The following is a 26,495-nucleotide window of genomic DNA, read 5'->3' on the forward strand; positions in this document are numbered from 1 at the left end:
TAAACAGAAGATTAAAGTTAATGATAGAAAGTTTACAAAGAGGTCATCTTAACAATAAAGCAAGGGAAATTCAGTGATTTATAGTAAACACTTTGCCATAGAGAAAAAGTTCCCCGTATGTTATCTACTCAACCACAAATCCTGTCTGAATCATTTTAAAATTCATACCAAACTGTCTATGCCATCTACCATTCTTTTCATCTTTTTGCTATATGAAGACAGCTTATTTTATACATTACCAACATCACTTTCTGCTACTTTGCTAATGTTTAGCCAAAGTCCTTTTCATATGACCTAAAGCCACATTAACTTTGTGTTTCTTTTATATATATATATATATATATATATATATATATATATATGAGCTCATATGATGAGGGTGTTCTCATAATGAGCTAGTGCCCATATTCACTGGATCCAAAGGATGATAAAGCGAGCTCACTTTGAGCAAGCCCTCCAAACATTTTCCTATATATATATATATTTATATAAAATAATTTCCACAAATTAAACCTTTGAAGTCCTCGGGACATGCTTGCCACTGAGAAAACATAAGAAAAAGGAGGAAACAAAAACAATATGATAAACCCAATTTTCTGCCGCCTTCTATATTTCCTCAGCAACAAGACAAATACGTGGGAAATATTTTTAAGCATTTGGCAACATTAAAAATAAATCAATCGACTATCATCGAATTAGAATATGATTTCACTATAAAAAGGCAAGAGAGAGATGTTTTGTTTTATTAGAACCAAAGAAAAAAAGATAAAAAAAAAAAGTTACTCACTTTCATGGCTTCTCCGTACCTGGAATCGAAGCTCGAAACTGTTGTCCTTTTCAACCTCAAGCCACTTTGGAACCATCATCACTTCATAAACATCTGCAAAACACAATATTTCTTCTTCTGCGTATCAGATTCCATAACCAATCTCTAAAACTCAATATACCAAATTTCAGAGCAAAATATGTCGTCCACTATTTTTTGCTAGTGAAACTTTTTTTTCTTTCATAATTATGTTATTAAACTTAAGAACATAAGTTATTTTAATAAAACTGAAAATTCAACAAAATGTTATAGTCATTGCTGAAACTCGAAGTACGTAAAAAATGACTCAGAATTACCAAAAAATGCAAAATAGATTTGGAATTAGATGATTTGACAATAATGGAATGAACTCGCAGAAAAGACGAAATTCAATGATTTGTTACTACGAGTAATCTTATTACCATAGTTGATAACTAAATCTAATTTGTTTTTCTTAATTTTTTTAGAGATTACTCTCAAGTAACCGAAGGTGATTTGACTACTGTCATAAATTAAATAGTTTAATGCCAATACTAACAAAAACAACATCCAAATTCCAAAGCCACTTCAGACCACAAGTCTTGAACAAGCCAAGTCATAATCTTACCAAACAGGGTATACCAGGTTGAGGGTCAAAGTTCTCTAGGACTTGGCAACCAAGTTTTAATAGAAAATGTGCCATGTCTCAGACTAGTCAATATGCACTGCATCCAAATTCCAAAGTGACTTCAGACCACAAGTTTTATGCAAAATAAGTCATAACCTTATCAAACAAGGTATACCAAGTTGATGGCCAAAGCAGGGTAAAGAGTAGGTGCATCAAAAGAAAAAATCGCTTTATCTTTCTAAAGATCTTGCTGTCTTTCACAACCTTTTGCATTGAGTAATCTAATCAAATCTCTCTCTCCTTCACTATGGTGGATTGCCACATTCTCCTTCTAACTTTTCCGGCGCAAGGCCACATCAATCCGTCAATCCAATTCGCCAAGAACCTAACGCGAATGGGTGTTAAGGTCACCATTATCACAAGTCTCTCTGCTCACCGTCACATGACCAAATCCAACAACTCAATACCAAAAGGTTTATCCTTATCTGCCTTCTCCGATGGCTATGATGATGGGTTCAAAGATGGGGACAACCACGAACATTTCCGGTCTGAGCTCAGAATTCGCGGTTCCAAAGCCATGGTAGAACTCATCAAGGCCAGTGATGAAGAAGGCTCCCCAATAACGTGTTTGGTCTACACTATGGTTCAACCATGGGCTGCTGAAGTTGCTAATGCCCATCACATCCCATCTGCACTTCTATGGATTCAACCAGCCACAGTTTTCAACATCCACTACCATTACCTCAACGGCTATGGTGATGCCATTATAAAAATTGGCAACGACCCTTCAAGCTCTATTCAGTTACCAGGTTTGCCATTGCTTGCTAGCCATGACCTTCCTTCCTTTCTAGTCCCTCCACACAAAGACAAATACATTTGGGGACTCCCATTGTATAAAGAGCTGCTAGACATGCTTAGTTCAGAAACCAACCCAAAAATACTCGTGAACACATTCGATGCAATAGAACCAGAGGCCTTGAGAGCAATTGAGAAGCTCAATTTGATCCCAATAGGACCATTGATAGTCCCCTCTAATGCTTCCTTTAGAGGAGACCTCTTTCAACAATCAAATGGTTATGTTGAGTGGTTAAATTCAAAGCCCGAATCATCAGTTGTTTATGTATCATTTGGAAGCATGGCCACGTTGTCAAAGGAACAAATGCAGGAGATTGCATGCGGTTTGTTGGAAAGTCATAGGCCATTTATGTGGGTGATAAGAGAAAAAGAAAATGGTGAGAGAGAAGAAGATAAATTGAGTTGCTTAGAAGAATTGGAACAAGAAGGACTTATAGTGCCATGGTGTTCTCAAGCGGAGGTTCTATCACACCCATCATCGGGATGTTTTTTGACTCATTGTGGGTGGAATTCTTCGTTGGAGAGTTTGGTTTTCGGAGTTCCAATGGTGGGGTTTCCACAGTTTTCTGATCAAATGACGAATTCAAAGCTTATTGAAGATGTTTGGAAGATGGGGGTGAGAGTGGTGGCAAATGAAGAAGGAATAGTGGACAGGAAAGAGGTTAGGAGGTGTATAGAAGTGGTGGTGGGAGGAGGAGAGAGGGGAAGAGAAATGAGAGGAAATGCAAAGAAATGGAGGGAATTGGCACGGGACGCTATGAAGAATGGTGGATCCTTGGATATGAATCTGAAGGCTTTTGTGGACGGACTTGGAGGTCATTGTTAGTTGGTAGAAGTGAACATTATTCGTGAAAATGAAAATGGCAGGGTGTATCTGAAAGAAATGATCATGCTTTTGATTGTTTCACTCTTTTTATTTATTTATTTGGATTTACTTTTTCTTTGTTGGTGGCATCTAGCATTTGGCATGTGCCGCATGTCAAATAAAGATGAGCAATGAAATTATTAGTTTATAACTTTATAATGGTCATACAACATCTTTCCTACTATTCTTGTTCCTAATATTCCTTTCTTTCCTGATCTACTATTTTCTACTATTATTAATATATATATATATATATATATATATATTATCAACTTTATAGAAATTAAATACCAACATCTATTATCTTTGGTTTGTGATTTTATTCCACTGACCAGCAATAACTCTAACCTGCTCTTTTGAAAGGGACCAAAACCTATTGCCATACCACTTGACCACTCCCTCATTTGATTTCTCTACAACACTAACAAAGACTAATAACAGTCAATTCAGATTTGTATTTTCTTCTAGCATAAATGGTCAAACATAATAGAGACCGTCTTCTGCCTTATGATACAAAATGCATATACACATGCGAAGATCTAATAAAGTTAAGCACTAAGATGCAATGTACATATCACTTCGATTTGTATTAAGTTCTTCATGGAAATAAGAAAATTTCACAATTCGAGAGAGTGGAGTTTCATTACCAACTTACTCTTAGAAATTGAGTCATTTCTCCTATCAATCGTTTGCTTGTTTCTGGCAACGCTTCGATATGAAATCTCCCCATTTTCTCCTCTTAACTCCCCATTTTCATTCACATCTGGTGCCATCTGAACACATAATTCAATGCCTTATTCATCACTTCCCTGTTTTGCATTACATGATGCAATTCCTTAGATTTGCAAGTAAACCCCTCTTCCAATCCGTCTCTCTTCAATCTCCATCGGCTTCCTATCTTCATGATTCATCATTGGTCGCAAATTAGGGTTCTGATTGTTCCAATTCTGATACATACAATAAAACCCTAGATCAAATTTCTCCACTTCTCCAGTCCTATCAGACAGCTTTGTGTCATCGGATATAGATATATCTGAGATTTGCTGCGAGTGAATATGCCTACGAAGGGATTGGATGGTGAAGGTTGCTTCCCTGGCTTTCTTCTGCTTTGGAGCTCTTAGACTAGGGTTTTAGTGGGGGTGGGTGTGTGTCTCTTTGATAGAGAGAGAGTGTGTGTTTTAGCAGGAAGGATTGTAGAAGGGAATGTGTGGCGGCGTGGCGCCAATAATCTTTGGCGGGGAAAATAATGAAGAGAGAAATATTTTGGCTGGAATGGGAAATTTTTATTCAATAAATAGAAATGAATTAGGATTATTAATATTGTCATTTTTTTAGCGCGCGTGTGTGTGTGTTATTTTGTCTGCAAACACTCTCAAACAAATTCTTAACCAAATAGTTAGCATATGTTCTGTTCTCAACTAATATGAAATAAATTTTATTAAATTTTCAACTATCTCACTTATTTAGTTTTTTGGGTCAGGATCCTAACACAATCCAATATATGCCAACACAATTCAATCTTTACCATGAGATAAACTAAACATTGTCTCCCTAATTGGGATTGACCCTAATTCCAAATTTTAAAGATATGTTATAATTTATTTAAATGTTAGACAAAAATATAATAATATTCATTTATATAATATATATATATAATAAGGATTGGGTAGACGTAGAGAGAACATTTGGAGGCGTGTTTGTTTCTGGGATCGTCAACCCTAAACCCTAAACTAAAACCCTAAATCCTAAACCCCAAACCCCAACATTCACACAGACCCACGTAATTAGAAAATGAAGATACTGAGAACGAATCTCTAAATTGAATGAGAGGCAAGAGTTGCGAGCACTTGAATTTTGCAATTTTGTTAATTTTTATTTTTACAAATTCATTCTTTTATTTATATTGTTTGTTTTACTTTCTCACTCCACTATCATATTATATTCTTATTAAAAAAAAAAAAAGAAACTTTTAGTATACAACTTTCTAAAATGAGATGTCATTTTTAACCATAAGTTACCTATTATCATTCAATTCCATTGATTTTCTTGTCCTAGTCTAGTTCCTCTCTCTTATCTTCTTTATCCTTTTTATTTTATGGTTTATTGACTTGATTTTGCAAAAATTCTTTCTGGGCATAGACACTTTTTATTAATTTATAATGGAAATGTGCATCTTTCTTGCTTTCTAATCATAAGATAAGAAATTTGTTAATGAAATATATTTGCCTCAAATGGTGAGTAATGACAAATTTCTTATTGTTGCAGAAAGTTTCAATGTTAAATGCTTTAGTGGAACAAAAATATTAGAGAGTCGCGAATTATGTATCATTTTCCTATCTTTAGTAGAATTTTATTTTAGAGTTATATTTTATTTTTAAAAATCTTATATTTTTTGTCTAACAAGTACTTGGAGGTAGAAACCCAATAAATTTACCTAGGAGAGTCATGTAGCCTCATGAGAAAGTAGATATGTGTACCCTTGAGTTGGATATTGCTTGTGATTATACATCTATATAGTTTTCATCAGCTCACAAAAAAGAGAGATGTGTTGTTCTGCTTTAAGCCCCTGCAAAATAATTAATTCATGGCATTAGTAAAATTACTAAAAGATAAAATCTACTAGTGATAATCTTGTTACTCGCAAAGTATAGACACTAGAAGAAAAATATCAAAGTTAAGGCGGTTAGAATTAGTAATGAATGATTCAATAACACTCGTTAAGAGAGTTATGGTTTTGAATGGAACAAAAATAGGATTCATAAATTCGATCTCAATTACTAAGAAAAAAAGGTTTTATTGGGTTTAGTAAAATATATGAGTATATAATTATCATGCTCGTATCTTACTTTATTTAAAAAAAAAAAAATTGTCCTATCATTGTGTCTATACTTTATTGACCGTTCAGCCAACAATATGGAAACAGAACAGATTACGTATCAGCATCAGCAAAGAAAAAACTCTAAAACACAAGCCGGCCAACATTAAAAATTTGTTGGTTTATATGTGCATGCCTTGTAGACAAAACCTAGCAAGTATATGTCCATTCACTTGAAAATGCAAAGACAACTCCAAATTCCATCTCAAATTCTTATATAAAACCCCTATCGCCATGCAACTCAAGATATGCAAATAAAGTCACTTCTAAGACGTGCCAACTCAAAAACACAGCATTTTGCAGTTTGCATTGATTAAAACCCCTGCATCACCACCACCACCGGAATGGACAGCGGCCACATTCTTCTAGTAACTGTCCCGGGACAAGGCCTCATCAATCCTTCCCTCCAATTCGCCAAGAACCTAGTGGCAATGGGTGTCAAAGTTACCTTTGCCACTAGCCTCTCTGCCATCCGGCGCATGAACAAAACCACCGCAATCCCACAAGCCTTAACCCTCGTCCCCTTCTCTGATGGCTACGACAACGGCTTGGAAGATGATTCAATTGAGAACTTCACATCTGCATTCCGTATTCACAGTTGTCGAGCTGTTGTGAATCTCATCAATGCTAGAGCAGATGAAGGCCACGCCTTCACACGTGTGGTCTACACCACATTTATCCCATGGGTAGCAGAAGTGGCACATGACTTTCACATCCCATCCACACTTCTTTGGGTCCAACCAGCAACTGTTATGGACATTTACTACTATTACTTCAATGGGTATGGTGATGTTATTACCAGAAATAGCTGTGACCCCTTTTGTCCCATTGAATTACCAGGACTTCCATTGCTCACTCGCCGTGACCTTCCTTCCTTTCTACTCCCTACAGACTCCTACAATTTTGCAATCCCAACATTCAAAAAGCACATAGAGATACTTGATGCCCAAACAAATCCACAAGTACTAGTAAATACATTCCACACATTGGAATCTGATGCCCTACGTGCCATCAAGAAGCTCAACATGATTCCAATTGGGCCTTTAATCCCATCAGCATTTTTGGATGGAAAAGATCCATCTGATACTTCATTTGGAGGTGATTTGTTTGAGAAGTCAACAGAGTATGTAGAATGGTTGAACTCAAAGCCAGAGTCCTCTGTCATTTATTTATCATTCGGAAGCTTTTCAGTGTTATCAAAGAAACAAATGGAAGAGATGGCACATGGGTTGTTGGAAAGCCAAAGGCCGTTCTTGTGGATTGTAAGAAAAACTGATCAAAATGGTAAGAATATAGAAAACGAAGTAAGTTGCATGGAGGAATTGGAAAAACAAGGGATGATAGTGCCATGGTGTTCTCAAGTGGAGGTCCTGTCACACCCATCATTGGGATGTTTTGTGACGCATTGCGGGTGGAATTCTACGCTGGAGAGTTTGGTTTCTGGGGTTCCAATGGTGGCATTTCCGCAGTGGACGGATCAGGGGTCTAATGCAAAGCTGATCACAGATGTCTGGAAGACGGCAGTGAGGGTGATATTAAATGAAGAAGGAATAGTTGAGAGGGAAGAGTTTAAGAGGTGCATAGAAATGGTGATGGGGGGTGGAGAGGAAGGGAAAGAAATGAGGGGAAATGCCAAGAAATGGAAGGAACTGGCAAGGGAAGCTGTCAAGGAAGGTGGAACCTCGGACATGAATCTTAAAGCTCTTGTGAGTGAGCTAGGAAATTAACAAGCTGTTTAGTATGATGATCTTTGTTCTTGATTAAATCTTCATCTTTGTTTACTTTTGAGTTACTTTTCGTTTTGTTGTCACATTGACAATTCATGTGATACATGTCTAAAAGGTCATGAATCTGGTATGCAGTTTAAAAATCAATTAAAACAATAGGTTGTGTTTGTAATATGAATTGGCTTCATTTTTCATATTTTGCATGTATAAATTTAGAGAGATTTCAAATGTGGAGGTAAAGAGAACCTTTTGTGTAGACCAGATAATGATATGGACAATTCTTCTATTAGATGATCTGCACAAGAGATTAGATAAGCATAAACAGAAAATTAAAAGTAATGATAGAAAGTTTACAAAGAGGTCATCCTAACAATTAAGCAAGAAAAATTTTCAGTGACTGACAGTAAACACTTTTTCATAGACAAAAAGTTCCCAATTCAGCATATCTTATCTACTCAACCACAAATCCTGTCCAAATCATTTTAAAATTCATAACAAACTGTCTATCCCATCTACCATTCTTCTCATATTTTTGACATATGAAGATAGCTTATTTTATACATTACCAACGTCACTTTCAGCTTTGTTAATGTTTAGCCAAAGTCGTTTTCGTATGACCTAAAGCCACATTAATTTTGTGTTTCTGTGTGATATATATATGTGTCATGTGTGTGTGTGTGTGTGTGTGTGTGTGTGTGTGAGTGGATGGGCTCATACGATGAGGGTGTTCTCACAATGAGCTCTTGCACTCCTAACATTTTCCTCTCTCTATATATCTTTATATGTAATAATTTCCACAAATTAAACCTTTGGAGTCCCCAAGACAAGCTAGCCAGGAGAAATTATTCATTGCAACCGTTGCAACGGACGACTATAAACACTCCACCAAAGCATAGATATCAGCTTTTTGGTTGTATTGTAGGTCCACTTTGCTTTGGTGAAGTGTTTGTAGCCGTCCGTTGCACTGCGTCATCGTTGCAACGGTTGCAATGAATAACTTCTCGCTGGCCAGTGGCCACTGAAAGAACATAAGAAAAAGAAGAAAAAAAAAAAGAAAAAAAAGACTATAAACCCAATTTTCTGCCGCCTTGGATGTTTTCTCAGCTACCAGACAAACACAAGTGGGTAAAAATTGTAAGCATCGGCAACATTAGCAATTAATTAATCGACTACCATCAAATTAGACTATGATTTGCCTATAAAAAAGCAAGAGAAAGAGATATTTTATTTCATTAGAATTGAAGGAAAAAAAGAGGAAAAAAGATACTCACTTTCATGGCCTCTATGCACTTGAAATCAAAGTTCGAAACTGTTGTCCTTTTCAACTTCAAGGTCCTCTGGAACTATCATCAATCCATAAACATTTCCAAAACACAATATTTCCATATCCAATTTCTAAAACTCAATATAACAAATTTCAGAGCAAAATATTATATATATATATATATATATATATATATATATCATAAATGATTTCTTGCTCTGAGACTGTTGGATATGATTGCTAGCATGCTTGGCATGGAGAAAGGTTTATTGCTTACAGTTGAGAAAGAGATGTATACTCTCTCTATATATATAGAAGATGTGAAGATTCTCATTCATGAGTTACATGTGTCTTTATATAGACACAGATAGAATTGAAATATCCTCAAACTACATAGAATTGACATATATTGTCCACTATTTTTTGTCTATGAAACTTTTTTTTTTTTTTTTCATAATTATGTTATGAAACTTAAGAATATAAGTTATTTGAAATAAAACCAAAAATTCAACAAAACATCATAGTTATTGCTGATACTCACTGTATTTGAAAAATGACTGAGAATTACTGAAATATGCAAAATAGATTTGGACATAGCTCATTTGACAATAATGGAATGAACTCACAGAAAAGAATAAATTCAATGATTTGTTACTACAAGTAATCTTATTACCATTGTTGATAACTAAAGCTAATTGTTTTCTTATTTTTTAAAAGATAAATAAATATGCGTATAAAACATAATTTACTCATTCTCTGAGAAATGATTGATTTACGTAAATTTGTATAATTTTGTGGTTCCAACCAAGCACGTGCTGAGTGGAGTCTTCCGTCCCCACTGATTTTTTATTTATTTTTAATTATATAACATACACAAAATTTTATTAAAATGCTAAAAAAATTCCCCTTAAAATTTGACAAAACCCCAGTACATATATCTGTCCCCACTGGATTTTGGGCCCTAATCGACTTTCTCTAACTCCCTTCTTTGGTTTTCTCGCTCATTCCCCCATTTGTCATCCCCTTCTCTCTCTACCACACACACACACACACTCACTCTTATGAAGATCAATTAGTTCTACCAAGAACTATAGTTTTCACTGGCCTCATCTAAGCCTTCACCTCTCGGATATTCTCACCATCTAATATATAAATATATATATATATATAAATGTATATATATAATAATTTCAAAATAAAAAATTCATTTCTTTATTAATTATGGTTCAAAATTTTGCAATCAAGATAACGCCAAGGGGTTGGCCTAGTGGAAAAGGCTTCGGCCCCGGAGCCTCACCATGAAAAGTAATGATTGTACTATTAACCCCAAAACACATGAAAGTTCTAACCTAATTCACTCAACAACAAGTTCTAACATGATTTACTCAACAACAGGAATACGTCCACACAATATTACAATAATATAGACTTATCAGAATATTAGCAAAAGGATTCTCACGCAAAACCTTAGTGCCTCTCAAGAAGTAACTGAAGGTGATTTGAGTATTGTCAAAGAAATAAATAGTTTAATGCCAATAGTAATAAAACTGCATCCAAATTCCAAAGTCACTCCAGACCACAAGTTTTATACAATTTAAGTCATAATCTTACCAAACAAGGTATACCAAGTCGAGGATCAAACCTTTCTAAGACTTGCCAACCAAGTTTTGATGTGTTACCTTAAAATGTTTGTCATGTTATGCATGGCAAACACGACTATTCAAGACACTTTATCAGCACAAGAATTTGCTAAATTAATAACTGAAAATGTTGCCATGTCTTGGACTTGGTCAATATGCACTGCATCCAAATTCCAAAGTCACTTCAGACCACAAGTTTTATACTAGATAAGTCATAATCTTACCAAACAGGGTATACCAAGTCGAGGGCCAAAGAAGGGTAAAGACTAAGTGCATCAAAAGAAAAAGTTGCTTTATCTTTCTAAAGATCTCGCTGTCTTTCATTATCCACTGGAAAAAAGAGGCGAGGATCTTGAAACAGATGCCCTCTAACATCTCGAGTTGTATAAGTCGAGAAGGTCAAAGTTCTTTAGGACTTGGCGATCAAGTTTTGATGTATTACCTCAAAATGAAGCCATGTTATGGATAATAAAAATGACTATTCAAGATACATTTTTTTTTTCTTTTCTTCTCAAAGGTCTAGCTCAAATCCTCACACATGTAAATGAAGAAGGAATGGTGGCCTACAATATGCTTGTTTGGCCAATATGATGAAGAAGGCTACCCAATAACTTGTTTGGCCTACAATATGCTTCAACCACGGGCTTCTGAAGTTGCTCATGCCAATCACATCCCATCCGCACATGCGCACTTCTATGGATTCAACCAGTAACAGTTTTCAACATCTACTACTATTACCTCAATGGCTATGGTGATACCAATAGAAAAAATGGCAATGACCCTTCGAGCTCTATATTCAGTTACCGGGCTTGCCATTGCTCGCTAGCCGTGATCTTCCCTCCTTTCTAGTCCCTCCACACTCTGATAAATACAGTTGGGCAATTTTGGCATTTAAAGATCAATTAGACATGTTTATTGCCGAAACCAACCCAAAAATATTGGTGAACACATTCGATGCAGTAGAGCTGGAGGGCTTAAGAGCTATGAAAAAGCACAATTTGATCCCAATAGGACCTTTAATAATCCCCTCGAATGATTCCTTTAGAGGAGACCTTTTTCAACAATCACATGGTTATGTTGAGTGGTTAAACTCAAAAGCCCAAATCATCTGTTGTTTACGTATCATTTGGAAGCGTATTTGTGTTGTCAAAGCAACAAATGGAGGAGATTGCACGCGGGTTGTTGGAAAGCCATAGGCCATTTATGTGGGTGATGCAAAAGAAAATGGTGAGGGAGAAGAAGATAAATTGAGTTTCTTAGAAGAATTGGGACAAGAAGGATTAATAGTGCCATGGTGTTCTCAAGTGGAAGTTCTATCACACCCATCATTGGGATGTTTTTTCACTCACTGTGGGTGGAATTCTTCACTGGAGAGTTTGGCTTCTGGTGTTCCAATGGTGGGATTTCCACAAATTACAGATCAGATGGCAATTGCAAAGCTTATCGAATATGTTTGGAAGATGGGGGTAAGAGTAGTGGCAAATGAAGAAGGAATTGTGGACAGAAAATGGTGATGGGAGGAAGAGAGAGGGAAAGAGAAATGAGAGGAAACACAAAGAAATGGAAGGAATTGGCATGGGAAGCTACGAAGGATGATGGATCATTGGATATGAATCTTAAGGCTTTTGCGGATGGACTTGGAGATTGTCGTCAGTAGAAGTGAACATTATTCATGAAATTGAAAATGGTGTAAATGGAATAAATGATCATGCTTTTGATTGGTTCATTCTTTTTACTAATTTATTTCGATTTACTTTTTCTTTGTTGGTGACATTGCTAACTCAGTCTAGCATTTGTAAAATTATGGAGTAGTTTATAATGGAAATATGACACATGCAAAGACCTAATAAAATTATGGACTTGGAGACCGTTGTCTGCCTTATCATACAAGATGCATATACACATGCGAAGACCTAATAAACATGTCAGTGTTTTGCTCTTCATAGAAATAACAAGAATTAACAAATTGAGAGATTGGGATTTCATTACCAGCTTAATCTTAGGAATGGAGTCATTTCTCCTGTCGATCTTTCGCTTGTTTCTGGCAACACTTCAATTTGAAGTCTTGCCCTTTTCTGCTCTTACTCCCCATTTTCATTCACCTCTGATCCCATCTGAGCACATAATTCAATGCCTTCTTCATCACTTCTCTGTTTCTCATCACACGATGCGATTCCCATCTCTGTTCTAGGCAATTTAAGGTCTAGCACATTTAGATCCTCAGATTTGCAATTAAACCCTCTTCAAAATCATCAATTTCTTGAGGATTTGCAAGTAAATCCCTCTTCGAATTCGTCAATTTCTTCAATATCCACCGGCTTCCTATTTTCACCATTCACCATTGGTTGCAAATTAGGATTGTGATTGATTCAATTCTGATCCATACAAGAAAACCCTAGATCGAATTTCTCCACTTCTCCAGTACTATCAGACAGGTTTATGTAATCGAACTTTCCAGTGAATTCAATTTTCGAAAAACTTTGAGCAACAGTCATCGATATTCGAGGCCGGAGAGGACCCTCCTGGCGCGGAGATCTTTGATCGAGATGCAAGACATGTTGGGAGGCTTCTTGTTGGTTCAACGCTCTGAGTTTGCTACAAGGACTATCCGAGACGGCCAAAAATGCTTCCGCTTCTTTGAGAGAATAGTTGCTTCCATGGCTTTCTTCTGCTTTGGATCTCTGAGATTAGGGCTTTGGTGGGGGTGGAGAGTGCGTGTGTGCATCGGAGAGAGAGTTTCGCGGGAAGGAATGTAGAAGGGAATTCGTGGCGCCAATAATAAGCTTTGGCGGGAATAGAAAATTATTAGTATTATTAAAAAAAAATAAAAATTTATTGAAGAAAATGAAGATTACACTTATTACTCCCTCCCTCGTCCGATTTTAAAAATCGGTTTCGGTCCTATTTTAAATATGGGTTTCAGAAAGTGTGACCCACAATTGTTCTATTTTAAATGTCAATTTCGAGAATTGTGTCTCACAATTATCTCATTTTAAATATCGGTTTCGAAAACTATGTATTGCATGACTTGATAACCTAATATTTTTATAAGTCAGTTTCGAAATCAACAAGTTATCATGTGACTTGATAATCCAATGATTAGTGGATAAATTTTAGAGTTACATTGCCATAGCCTCCCACAAGGCACACTCATTATTATTTGCTTTGTGTACGGACTTGCGAATTTTACCTTCCTATCATTTGAAGCAACAAAAACTTATGTTAGATTTGTTAGACTTTCACCATAAATTATCTTATAATATTTATATGCATCCCAGTTCACTCTTTTATTTTAAAATAATCAATTCGTGTTTTATATAAACCACTGAAATGTTATTAAAATCTTTTAAAAATTTTTACAGAAAAAAAAAATGCAGAAGCTACAAACTGATCATTAGATTTTGCGAAATGTAAAAGTGTTTCCTTTGATCATTTCTTTCTTCAAACTATATGCTCCATGATTTGATAAACTTGGTATAATTAAATCTAGCAATTCCCATTCACCTTTTTTATTTATTTATTTATTTATTTTTACTGCTACTACTTTATCATCAGCAAAACATTGGACTAATACGGGTTAATTTCGGTCTAAATAATTATAAAATAAATTAAGCTGCTTTATAGAATAAATTATTGTTAATATAAATCTGTTACCTTCTTTATATTGTTGTCACCAATTTCAGTTTAAAAATTCCTAAAATACATGGGATTGTCGTTCGGTTTCAGATTTGTGTTATCTCTTAGCTAGCATGAACAATCAAACTTTGTTACAGTGGGATGTTATTTTGGGATTGTAGCAGTTTCCTTTTTTTGTTTTTTGTTTACATGGCATAACAACCAAACTTAGTTACAGTGGGATGTTTTTTGGGATTGTAGCAGTTTCCTTTTTTTGTTTTTTTTTCGTTTACCTGGCATAATGTCAACGGTCAATGGGAAGTAGCAACGACAATGAGGTAATTTGGGACAGGGATCTCATTCCCCATCTCCATTCCTATATAATTTTTTCACCCTCATAACCGTCCCAAAATTCACCACCACCCACTTCCCCATTTACAAACGAGGCGAGGCCCCATTGGGGTGGGAATTTTTGCCATCCCTACTTGTAGCTCTTGTTTTTCCACAAAGCTTAAGACATGAAACGAAATGAGGCCTAGGGTTTCTTCCTATCTATATTGCCACAAAAGTTAAGACATGAAACAATTTTTTTGCATATGCTTAACTTATTTTAATAATATACTATAGTAATTTAGTAAATTTGTGGTATATTCGGGGCGGGGTGGGGCGGGGTGGGGCTTCCCCAAAAACACCCCAAAACCCACTGGGTTCTTCAAAGCATCCCCCTATTTTCGTCTCCATTTGCATAATCGGTTCTCCAAAATTATTCCAAACAGGGTGGGGCGAGGCAGGACGGGATCCGCTGAGGTAGAGATTTTTGTCATCCCTAGTAGGGAGGAGAGTGCGAAGGCTCGAAACCGAACTCTGAAAAAACCTACCATTTGGCTACAAAGGCGTTTGCCAATGACATACTTGGGACAATTATTTATGCAGAGGACTGTTCATCGTAGGGAGAGATCCTAAAAATTAAATTTTGTTAACGACTAATAACAAATTTTTTTTATCAATTGCAGAAAGTTTCAATGTAAAATCTTCAGTGGAGCTAAAACATTCCGGGAGGGTCGTTTTTTTTTTTCACAAAAAGAAAGAAAAATAAAAACTCCGTTTTCCTATCTTAATTAGATTTTTACTTTAAAGTTATATTTTATTAGGTAAAGTGCAAAAAAAATTCTTAAATGTGCAAATATTCTCTTGCTGTTCAACAAATTATTACATTTGTCAAATTGAGCAAATAAAGACATTTTGTTAATTGGAAGATTGAAATACCTAAAATATCTTTAAGACAAAAATTAAAAAAACCAGTAATTTCAGTTTTTAAGGATATATTAAGAATATTTTGGGGCTTATATATATATATTTAATCAAAATTAACACTATTGGGAAGTAATTTGCACATACTTTCAAATGTTAAGAATTTTATATGCACATATTAAATAACATTAGATTTATTTATTTATTATTTTTTTTTTTTGTCTAACTCAATAAATTTACATAGGAAAGTCATGTTTGCTAATGAGAGGAGATCTGTGTTCAGCTAGGTACTGCTTTGAATATGTGTTGGTGCCAAGCTTAAAGATATTATAATATCAATGCAGTCCTCCAAAGTATTAATTCATGGCATTAGATAAATTATTGAAAGACAAAAATTTACGAGCTATAATCTTGTTATTCATATAATTGAAAGATTTATGATATTCACATCTAAGTTTATTTATTAAAGTTATAATATTTGGATCGAATAATTAAATTTATTAATAAAAAATTCCGAACAAATGTCTCAATAGTTTGAAAAATGACCACAATAAGAATATGAGTCAGGGATAAAACAAGACTATAGTGACAAAACAGTTTTATGTGTGGCATCAACAAAAGGACAAAACTCCAAAACTGAAGCCGGCTCAATTGAAAAATTGGTTGATTTTGCATGGAATGACGTGTAGACAAAACTTGGCAAGTTTAAGAAAATGCACGGACAAACCCCAAGACTTCAAACCACAACCACATACCGCACTTCAAATCCTGCAATTTGCATTGACTAATACACCACCACCACCACCACCACCACCGGTATGGACAACAGTCACATTCTTCTGGTAACTGTCCCAGGACAAGGCCTCATCAATCCGTGCCTCCAATTCGCCAAGAACCTAGTGGCAATGGGTGTCAAAGTTACCTTTACCACTAGCCTCTCCGCCATCCGCCGCATGAACAAAACCACCACAATCCCACAAGCTTTAACCCTCGCCCCCTTCTCTGATGGCTACGACAACGGCTTTGAAGATATTCATGAAATAGAGAGCTTCTCGTCTGCATTTCGAATTCACAGTTGTCAAGCCGTCGCGAATCTAATCAATGCGAGCGCAGACGGAGGCCACGCCGTCTCACGCGTGGTGTACACCACTTTTATGCCATGGGTAGCAGAAGTGGCACATGACCATCACATCCCTTCCACACTTCTTTGGATCCAACCAGCAACTGTTTTAGACATTTACTACTATTATTTCAATGGCTACGGTGATGTTATTACTAAAAATAGCTGTGACCCCTTTTGTCCCATTGAACTCCCGGGACTTCCATTGCTCACTCGCCGTGACCTTCCTTCCTTTCTACTCCCTACAGACTACTACAATTTTTGGATCATAGCATGTGAAAAGCACCTAGACATGCTTGATGCCCAAAAAAATCCACAAGTATTAGTAAATACATTCGACGCATTGGAATCCGATGCTCTACGAGCTATCAAGAAGCTCAACATGATTCCAATTGGGCCATTAATCCCATCAGCTTTTTTGGATGGAAAAGATCCATCTGATACTTCATTTGGAGGTGATATGTTTCAGAACTCGACCGAATATGTAGAATGGTTGAACTCGAAGCCAGAGTCCTCTGTTGTTTATGCATCATTCGGAAGCCTTTCAGTGCTCTCGAAGAAACAAATGGAAGAGATGGCGCATGGGTTGTTGGAAAGCCAAAGGCCGTTCTTGTGGGTGATAAGAGAAACTGATCAAAATGGTAAGAATATAGAAAACGAAGTAAGTTTCATGGAGGAATTAGAAAAGCAAGGGATGATAGTGCCATGGTGTTCTCAAGTGGAGGTTCTGTCACACCCATCATTGGGATGTTTTGTGACGCATTGCGGGTGGAATTCTACGCTGGAGAGTTTGGTTTCTGGGGTTCCAGTGGTGGCTTTTCCGCAGTGGACAGATCAGGGGACTAACGCAAAGCTGATCACAGATGTTTGGAAGACGGCAGTGAGGGTGACAGTAAATGAAGAAGGAATAGTTGAGAGGGAGGAGTTTAAGAGGTGCATAGAAATGGTGATGGGGGATGGAGAGGAAGGGAAAGAAATGAGGGGAAATGCCAAGAAATGGAAGGAACTGGCAAAGGAAGCTGTGAAGGAAGGTGGGTCCTCGGACATAAATCTTAAAGCTTTTGTCGGTGAGATCGGAAATTAACAAGTTGTTAATTAGTAGGATGAACTTTGTTCTTGATTGAATCTTCATTTTCTTTCACTTTTGATTTTCGTTTTGCTATGTTGTTACATTTACAGAAATAATGTGATACGTGCCTATAAAAGGTGATGTATTTGGTATGCTTTTTAAAATCAATTAAATCATCAGGGTGTGTTTGTAATACGAATTGGCTTCATTTTTCATATTTTGTATGTATAGAGAGATTTCAAATGTGGAGGTAAAGAGAACCTTGTTATGTAGACCAGTTGATGATGTGCACAATTCTTCTGTTAGATGATGAGCATAAACTGCAGAAAACTAAAATTAATGACAGTAAGTTTACAAAGAGGTCATATCCTAACAATTAAGCAAGGAAAATTTTCAGTGATTTATAGAGTAAACACTTTGCCATAGAGAAAAAGTTCTTTATTCAATGTATGTTATGTAATCAACCACAAGTCCTGTCTGAGTCATTTTAAATTCATACCAAACTATCTCCATCTACCATTCCTCTCATCTCTTTGATGTATGACAACATCACTTTCTGTTCTTTTGCTAATGTTTAGCCAAAGTCCTTTTCGTATCACCTAAAGTCACATTAGCTTTGTGTTTCTTTGTTTTATATATATACACACGCGCGTGCGCGCGCACTTATATGAAAGGGTATTCTCATAATTTTTCGTCCTCATTCATTAGATCCAATAAATAATGAAGATGCGGGTTCACTTTGAACGTCCCCTCTTAACATTTTTCTCTCCCTATATATATATATTTATGTTTAATAATTTCCACAAAATAAACCTGAATTAAGTATCGAGAATGTGCTGGCCATGCACTGAAATAATAATAATAATAATAATAATAATAATAACAAACCTTCTACCATTCCTCTCATGTCTTTGACGTATGAAGACAACTTATTTTATAAATTACCATCATCACTTTCTGTCTTTTTGCTAATGTTTAGCCAAAGTCCTTTTCCTCTGACCTAAAATCACGTTAGCTTTTCATATATATATATATATATATGTATGAATGAGTGGATGAGCTTATATAAGAGGATATCCTCATTCACTGAATTCAGTAGACGAACACGTGAGTTCACTTTGAATTTCTCCTCTTAACATTTTTCTATATATTTATATATTTATTTATATATAATAATTTCCACAAAATAAACCTTTAGAGTTTCCAAAACATGCTGGCCACTGAAAAAATATTAAAAAATAATAATAATAAATAAAAAACAAGACTATAAACCCAATTTTCTGCTGCTTTCTATATATATAGTTTCTCAGAAACATATAAACAAAAGTGGAAACAATTGTAGGCATTGAAAACATTAGCAATTAATCAATCTACTATCATTAAATTAGACTATGATTTGTAAGGGTGTACAAAGAACCGGTAAAATTATTAGGAACTGAAATCATTCTCAACTATTTTTAAAATTGGAATTGAAACCGGAATCGTAATCATATAATAATTATATATATATATATATATATTATGTTTTTAATAAGTATATAATTATTAATACACGTCTATTGATGTCTATAATCTAACCAAACGTAGGTCCACCAAGTTGAGGGTCCAAGCTTTAGGATTTGGCGGCTACCAAGTTTTGATGTTTACCTCGAAATGCTGTCATGTTATGCACCACACACATAGTAATAACTGAAAATGTTGCCATGGTAGAGGACTCGTCAACACGCAGTACTGCATTCATCAACCAAAGTCACTTCAGACTACAAGTTCTATACAAGATAAGTAGAACGTAATCATTCCAAACAAAGTTTCACCATGCATTTTCTGATGGCGTTTAGTCTTGATCCGCCCGGGATTAATGGTACTGAGACCATAAAATAATTGAGTCCAAAATAAGAAATTCTCATACCACGATAACTTTGTATTTATTATTATTATTATTATTATTATTTTTAGAAATGAAAATCCTTTTAACCACGGGATCAAACCAATGTAAAACTCGAATATGTGCAGTTATTTTCAAATTATATGTATCATTTAAACTCAGTGTTTTTGTACCTAGTAAGAATTAAACTCACGACGTAAGAGTTTGTGACTCGCCTTTCGAGACTTCTTAATACTAAACCACCCGTGAAAGTTTACTTGCCATTACTTAGCAAAAGATACAAGCTGAGCCATTATCTTATCAAACAAGGTAAATACTAAGTCCAGGGTCAAAGCTCTCTTGGACTTGGGGACCAAGTTGATGTATTAGAGTATCTCCAATGCAATACTATATTGCATACTATTTTTAAAATATAACAAGTAGGCTTGAAAAGGAGCTATTAATGCAAAGCTATATTGTCAGCCAAATTTTAACTTTGTCAAAATTGATACCAATTGTAATTCAAGAAATAGCACTAGCTATTTCAGAGAGAGAGAGGGGGGGTTTCAGATCTCTCTCTCTCTATATATTGTCCGCCAAATTTTAACTTTGTCAAAATTGATACCAATTGTAATTCAAGAAATAGCACTAGCTATTTCAGAGAGAGAGAGGGGGGGTTTCAGATCTCTCTCTCTCTCTAGAGAGAGAGAGCAGAGAGAGAGATCTGAAACCCCCCCTCTCTCTCTCTGAAATAGCTATATATTTTAAAAAGATCATAAAAAATTTCACCAAATAGGATTTAGTTTACAAAACAAGAATTACAGACCATGATTACAGAAAAAAAAAAATAGAATTACAGACCTTGATCATAAAAATAGAATTACAGGAAAAAAATTAAAACAGAACCCATACATACAAGTTAGTAGTTGCAGAGAGAGAGGGGGGCAAGCTTGAGAGTTGAGAGACAGCGACTGAAGCGCGAAAGGCGAACCCAAACTGGAACAGCGGGCGATGGAAACTGAAAGATATGGGTTTTGATTTTTTGAACAATCTGAAATGATATGGCCGAGAGAGGGGGCAAGTTCAATGAGAACGAGAATAGAAATGGAGGCGATTAGGGAGGCTGAAATGATTTGCCTAAATATATACTATATTTTTTCCTAGGTCATGGGCCTATAAATTATATAGTTATATATATATATATATATATATATATATATATATATATATATATATATATATATAAATTATATAGTTAATTATATAGGTCATGGGCTTATTTCTTTTTTTTTTTTTACCAGATATTTTAGATTTTTGCTTCTTTTTAATTAGGTTTAATTTTAGTTTCCTTCTAATGTCTACAACTTGACTTAGAATGTGCCTAATATTAATATTACTGATGTAAATATAAATGGTGGGAATGGTAGTTGAAAAATAATGATGGTTGTGTAAAAAAAATAGCATTTTGCATGAAATGCACCATTGGAGCAGAATTGATAAAATGTAGTATTTTGACAATGTAACACCTGTCAAAATATAGATTTGACATGTGAAAATGACTTTTAGCATTGGAGATGGTCTTATCTCAAAATGTTGCCATGTTATGCATCACAAACACGACTATTCAAGCACTACTTTATTTTTTCTTTTCTTCTCGCAGGTCTTACAGACATATAAACCACCACATCCCACAGTATTTTCAGATACAAAGCTTTTCCTAATTCATTTTGAAACACAAACACAACCTTTTGCGTTTGAGTAATCATCTTTATCCCATTATATCTCTTTCTTTTACCATGGTGGCTTGCCACATTCTCCTTCTAAGTTTTCTGTCGCAAGGTGACATCAATCCGTCAATCCAATTTGCCAAGAACCTCGTACAAATGGGTGTTAAGGTCACCATTATCATAAGTCTCTCTGCCCACCGTCGCATCACCAAATCCAACAGCATAATCCCAAAAGGCTTATCCTTATCTGCCTTCTCCGATGGTTATGATGATGGGCTCAAAGAAGGAGACAACCACGACCATTTCTGGTCTGAGCTTAGAATTCGCGGTTCCAAAGACAAGGCAGAACTCATCAAGGCCGGTGACGAAGAAGGCTACCCAATATTTTGTTTGGCTTACAATATGAATCAACCGTGGGCTGCTGAAGTTGCTCTTGCCCATCACATCCCATCCGCACTTCTGTGGATTAAACCAGTCATGGTTTTTGATATCTACCACTATTACTTCAATGGCTACGGTGATGCCATTAGAAAAAATGGCAATGACCCTTTAAGTTTTATTCAGTTACCAGGTTTGCCATTGCTCGCTAACTGTGATCTTCCCTCCTTTCTGGTCCCTCCACATTCCGACAAATACAGTTGGGCAATTCCAGAATTTAAAGAGCAGCTTGAAGTGCTTAATGCCGAAACCAACCCAAAAATACTAGTGAACACATTTGAAGCAATAGAGCTAGATGCCTTAAGAGCTATGGAAAAACACAATTTGATCCCAATAGGACCTTTAATAATACATTTTGATGCTTCCTTTAGAGGATACCTCTTTTAACAATCACATGGTTATGTTGAGTGGTTAAATTCGAAGCCAGAATCATCCATTGTTTACGTAGCATTTAGAAGCACAATTGTGTTGTCGAAGTAACAAATGGAGGACATTGCACGCGGATTGTTGGAAAGCCGTAGTCCATTTATGTAGGTGATGAGGGAAAAAGGAAATGGCGTGAGAGAAGAAGATAAATTGAGTTTCTTAGAAGAATTGAGACAAGAAGGATTGATAGTGCCATGGTGTTCTCAATTGGAGGTTCTATCGCACCCATCATTGGGATGCTTTTTCATTCACTGTGGATGTAATTCTTCGATGGAAAGTTTGGTTTCCGGAGTTCCAATGGTGGGCTTTCCACAGTTTACGGATCAAATGACGATTGCAAAGCTTCTCCAAGATGTTTGGAAGATGGGGGAGAGAGTAGTGCCAAATGAAGAAAGAATATTGGAAAGGGAGGAGATTAGGAGGTATAAAGAAATGGTGATGGGAGAGGGGGGGAGAAATGAGAGGAAATGCTAAAAAATGGAAGGAAATGGCACGGGAAGCTATGACAGATGGTGGATCATTGGATATGAATCTTAAGGCTTTTGTGGATGGACTTGGAGATGGTCATTAGTAACTGTGGACTTTTTTCATGAAAATGAAAATGAAAATGGTGTATTTGAATAAAAGATCATGCTTTTGATTGGTTCATTCTTTTTATATATTTATTTGGATTTACTATATATTTGTTGGTGGCATTTGTAACTCAGTCTAGAATTTGGCATGTCGGATTGTGTATAAACAATAAAATTATAAGTTTATAATGGAAACATTATATCTTTCCTACTTTTTCTGTTCCAATATCCCTTTCACGTGTGGTCTACACCAATTTTATACCATGGGTAGCAAAAATGGCATATGACCATCACATCCCTTCCACATTTCTTTGGATCCAACCAGCAACTGTTTTGAACATTTACTACTATTATTTCAAAGGGTATACTGATGTTTGTAGGGGTTCGTTTTTGAGCAAGTAATATAATAATATAATGGTGATATCAGAAATACAAATACGAAGGAAAACAGAGGAAATGCTTAGTGTAGGAGGAGGAGAAGAAGACCAACTATCAAGATTAAGATGGTGGTAGGGTGATTATACAATATAATGACAGCTTATTCTTTTTTGGGTTGTTTATTCCTTCATAAGATAGTACTATTTATAGGCCCGGATTCCATTGGTTATTACCCAATGGGTCCCTCTGTGCATGGCTCTTTGCATACATTACTCCCAATCTGGATTACATAGGTAATCTTGGAGATTTAGGAGTCTGAGGGGTCTAATCCTTTCCTTGAGCCTTATCCTATATTGTCATATCACTTCTCCCTAAATCAAGGGCATTAAATATTGCTTGGCCATCGGTTGGTCAAGCCTGACACAACATTGAATGTGATTTTAAGGTTTGCCATCATAACATGTATAATCCCATCATCTTGTTAATTGGGCCTTACTGAGAGCGAATGTACCTCTTGATTTCTCATCCGCCAATCCAAGATCCTTCTAAGTTTCCTAAACATAGATCTCCTATAGCTGTGAAGGCCCTACCTCCGTTTCGTGCTATACGCAATCTTATAAGCTCCAGTCCTTCAAAGTGATATTGCCTGGCGCAATGCCAGGGCTTATGGTGCTCGAGGATTGGATTATCGAGGCTTGATGGGCCTGCAGCGATGCCAGGGTTTAGGGTGCTTGAAGTTTGATCTTTCGAGACTTGGTGAGCTTGGAGCGATGCCAGGGCTTAGGATGCTCGAAGTTTGATCTTTCGAGACTTGGTGAGCCTGGAGCGATGCCAGGGCTTAGGGTGCTCGAAGTTTGATCTTTCGAGACTTGGTGGGCCTGGAGCGATGCAGGGTGCTCGAAGTTTGATCCTTCGAGGCTTGATGGGTCTGGAGTGATGCCAGGGTTTAGGGTGCTCGAGAATTAGGTCCTCGAGGCTTAATGGGCCTGGAGCAATGCCAGAGCTTAGGGTGCTCGAAGTTTGATCCTTCGAGGCTTTGTGGGCCTGGAGCGAAGCCAGGGCTTAGGGTTCTCGAAGGTTGGTCTTTTGAGGCTTGGTGGGCCTAGAGCGAAGCCGGGCTTAGGGTGCTCGAAGTTTGATCTTTCGAGGCTTGGTGGGCCTAGAGCGATGCCAAGGCTTAGGGTGCTCGAAGTTTGATCCTTCGAGGCTTGGTAGGCTTGGAGCGAAGCCAGGGCTTAAGGTACTCGAAGGTTGGTCTTTCGAGGCTTGGTGGGCCTGGAGCGAAACTAGGACTTAGGGTGCTCGAAGATTGATTCCTCGAGGCTTGATGGGCCCAGGGCTTAGGGTGCTCGAAGATTGGTCCCTTGAGACTTTTGACTTTTCAAATTGCCACGGTAGATTTGGTTAGCGTCGTTTTAACTTGTCAATATGCCATGTCATCCTTTAATAAATGACTCCCACAATGTTATTACTAAAAATAGTTGTGACCCCTTTTGTCCCATTGAACTCCCAGGACTTCCATTACTCACTTACCGCGACCTTCCTTCCTCCCTACAGACTACTTCAATTTTGGAATCATAGCATTCAAAAAGCACGGTAACAGACTTGATTCCCAAGCAAATCCACAAGTACCATTAAATACATTCGAGGCATTGGAATCCGATACTCTATCAGCCATCAAAAAACTCAACGTCATTCCAATTAGGCCATTAATCCCATCAGCATTTTTGGACAGAAAAGATCCATCTGATACTTCATTTAGAGGTGATATGTTTCAGAAGTCCTCGGCAGAGTATATAGAATGGTTGAACTCAAAGCCACAGTCCTCTATTGTTTATTTGTCATTCGGAAGCATTTCTGTGTTTTCAAAGAAACAAACGGAAGAGATGGCACATGGGTTGTTGGAAAGCCAAAGGCCGTTCTTGTGGGTGGGAAGAAAAACTAATCAAAATGGTAAGAATATAAAAAATGACGCAAATTTGATGGAGGAACTGGAAATGCAAGGGATGATAGTGCCATGGTGTTCTCAAGTGGAGGTTCTGTCACACCCATCATTAGGATGTTTTGTGATGCATTGCGGGTGGAATTCTACGTTGGAGAGTTTGGTTTCTGAGGTTCCAATGGTGGCTTTTCTGCAGTGGACGGATTAGGGGACTAATGCAAAGCTGATCATAGATGTTTGAAAGACGGCAGTGATGGTGACAGTAAATAAAGAAGGAATAGTTGAGAGGGAGGAGTTTAAGAGGTGCATAGAAATGGTAATGGGGGATGGAGAGGAAGGGAAAAAAATGAGGGGATGAAATGCCAAGAAATGTAAGGAACTAGCAAAGGAAGCTGTGAAGGAAGGTGGGTCCTCGGACATGAATTTTAAAGCTTTTGTGAATGAGATCGGAAATTAACGAGTTGTTTAGTAGGATGAACTTTATTCTTGATTGAATCTTCATTTTCTTTCACTTTTGATTTTCTTTTTGCTATGTTGTTACATTTGCAAATAATGTGATATGTTTTCATATTTTGTATGTTTAGAGAGATTTCAAATGTGGAGGAATATTTTCATTGATTTATAGAGTAAACACTTTACCATAGAGAAAAAGTTCTTCATTCTGTATGTTACGTAATCAACCACTAATCTTGTCCGAGTCATTTTAAATTCATACCAAACTATCTCCATCTACCATTCTTCTCATCTCTTTGATGCATGAAGACAACTTATTTTATAAATTACCAACGTACATCACTTTCTGTTCTTTTGCTATTGTTTAGCCAAAGTTCTTTTCGTATGACCTAAAGCCACATTAGCTTTGTGTTTCTTTGACTCATATGAAAGGGTATTTTCATGATCTTCCGTCCTCATCGATTAGATCCAATATATGAGGACGCGGGTTCACTTTGAACGTCCCCTTTTAACATTTTTCTCTGTCTCTATATATATTTATATATAATAATTTCCACAAAATAAACCTTTGAAGTATCAAAACGTGCTACCACTGAAAATAATAATAATAATAATAATAATAATAATAATAATAATAATAACAATAATAAACAAACAAAACTATAAACCTAATTTTATTTGGCTTTCTATATTTCCTCAGCAACCTGGTGGAAAAAAATTTTAGGCCAACATTAGCAATTAATTAATAAATCTACTATCATTAAATTAGATTATGTTTTGCCTAATTAAAAATGCAAGAGAAAGAGATATTTTTGTTTGATTAGAACCAAAGAGAAATGCTAAACATCACCAATAATATATCATGAAAATATGAAATTAACTTGAATGAGGTGGCCAATGATGTGACTGCCAACTTAATTAAAATTAAAAGCTTTTTTGTCAATATTTTTTTTCTTTTTCAATATATAATTTTTCTTCTATAAAGAATGTGTGCGTCTACAA

General features: G+C 36.2%; 4 protein-coding genes, 1 long non-coding RNA gene and 2 pseudogenes across 5 annotated transcripts; 6 read left to right on the plus strand and 1 right to left on the minus strand.

Moving 5' to 3' along the window:
- Positions 1 to 335: 335 nt before the first annotated feature.
- Positions 336 to 9,435, minus strand: LOC132274775 (uncharacterized). Its single transcript, XR_009470504.1, has 4 exons — positions 9,006 to 9,435; positions 7,981 to 8,029; positions 5,567 to 5,698; positions 336 to 880 (listed from the first exon to the last, which is right to left on the minus strand). It is a non-coding gene; the product is annotated as an uncharacterized LOC132274775 (long non-coding RNA).
- On the plus strand, positions 1,515 to 3,316 carry LOC132274774 (UDP-glycosyltransferase 75C1-like). The gene has a single exon (XM_059776113.1). It carries the CDS (start codon positions 1,720 to 1,722, stop codon positions 3,091 to 3,093), a length of 1,374 nt encoding a protein of 457 aa, XP_059632096.1. The 5' UTR covers positions 1,515 to 1,719; the 3' UTR covers positions 3,094 to 3,316.
- On the plus strand, positions 6,352 to 7,857 carry LOC132274773 (phloretin 4'-O-glucosyltransferase-like). The gene has a single exon (XM_059776111.1). It carries the CDS (start codon positions 6,352 to 6,354, stop codon positions 7,732 to 7,734), a length of 1,383 nt encoding a protein of 460 aa, XP_059632094.1. The 3' UTR covers positions 7,735 to 7,857.
- Positions 9,436 to 11,182: 1,747 nt separating the features above from the next.
- On the plus strand, positions 11,183 to 12,321 carry LOC132273020 (UDP-glycosyltransferase 75C1-like; annotated as a pseudogene).
- A 3,858-nt stretch (positions 12,322 to 16,179) lies between these two features.
- LOC132274776 (UDP-glycosyltransferase 75C1-like) lies at positions 16,180 to 17,892 on the plus strand. Its single transcript, XM_059776114.1, has one exon. The coding sequence runs from the start codon at positions 16,323 to 16,325 to the stop codon at positions 17,706 to 17,708; it is 1,386 nt and encodes a 461-aa protein (XP_059632097.1). The 5' UTR covers positions 16,180 to 16,322; the 3' UTR covers positions 17,709 to 17,892.
- A 3,548-nt stretch (positions 17,893 to 21,440) lies between these two features.
- LOC132273021 (UDP-glycosyltransferase 75C1-like) lies at positions 21,441 to 22,109 on the plus strand. Its single transcript, XM_059774061.1, has one exon. It carries the CDS (start codon positions 21,441 to 21,443, stop codon positions 22,107 to 22,109), a length of 669 nt encoding a protein of 222 aa, XP_059630044.1.
- A 1,969-nt stretch (positions 22,110 to 24,078) lies between these two features.
- Positions 24,079 to 25,497, plus strand: LOC132273022 (UDP-glycosyltransferase 75C1-like; annotated as a pseudogene).
- The last annotated feature ends 998 nt before the right edge of the window (positions 25,498 to 26,495 follow it).

Source organism: Cornus florida, unplaced genomic scaffold, assembly GCF_030987335.1.
Source record: "Cornus florida cultivar Cherokee Brave unplaced genomic scaffold, ASM3098733v1 CherokeeBrave_3.0.0_Hap2_Chr09, whole genome shotgun sequence".
Lineage (NCBI taxonomy): Eukaryota > Viridiplantae > Streptophyta > Magnoliopsida > Cornales > Cornaceae > Cornus > Cornus florida.